Source organism: Apaloderma vittatum, unplaced genomic scaffold, assembly GCF_000703405.1.
Source record: "Apaloderma vittatum isolate BGI_N311 unplaced genomic scaffold, ASM70340v1 scaffold8316, whole genome shotgun sequence".
Lineage (NCBI taxonomy): Eukaryota > Metazoa > Chordata > Aves > Trogoniformes > Trogonidae > Apaloderma > Apaloderma vittatum.
Window position 1 is genome coordinate 36,627 of NW_009722246.1, and position 290 is coordinate 36,916.

The following is a 290-nucleotide window of genomic DNA, read 5'->3' on the forward strand; positions in this document are numbered from 1 at the left end:
TCTCCCACCTAGTTTTGCCCTCCCCCGCCACAGCATCCCTGCATCCACCCGAGATCTCTGCCCGACATCGAATTTCCCGAACCAGGTGTTTTCCCCGAGTCGAATGAGGGTGGGGGCAACCCCTGGTCAGGGGGGCAATCGTGTGAGACTCCTTCAGGACGGTACTTACAGGGCTCCCGGGCGATGAACTGAGGTACGGCGGTGGGGAGAGGCGTGCTGGGGTTGGGGGTACCCACCAGCTTGCTCTTGGCCATCTTGGTGTTGGCTTTGGCAAACTCCAGCCGCAGCGT

General features: G+C 61.7%; 1 protein-coding gene across 1 annotated transcript in view; it reads right to left on the bottom strand.

Annotated features, from left to right (window-relative positions):
• Positions 1–287, bottom strand: part of RBPMS (RNA binding protein with multiple splicing) — a gene marked incomplete at its 5' end in the record, with an annotated part of 3,647 nt that extends 3,360 nt beyond the window's left edge. The window contains one exon of the mRNA XM_009871700.1: positions 170–287. Within this exon, the coding sequence (XP_009870002.1) occupies positions 170–287 (118 nt within the window). The remainder of the gene's footprint in view (positions 1–169) is intronic.
• Positions 288–290: the final 3 nt, after the last annotated feature.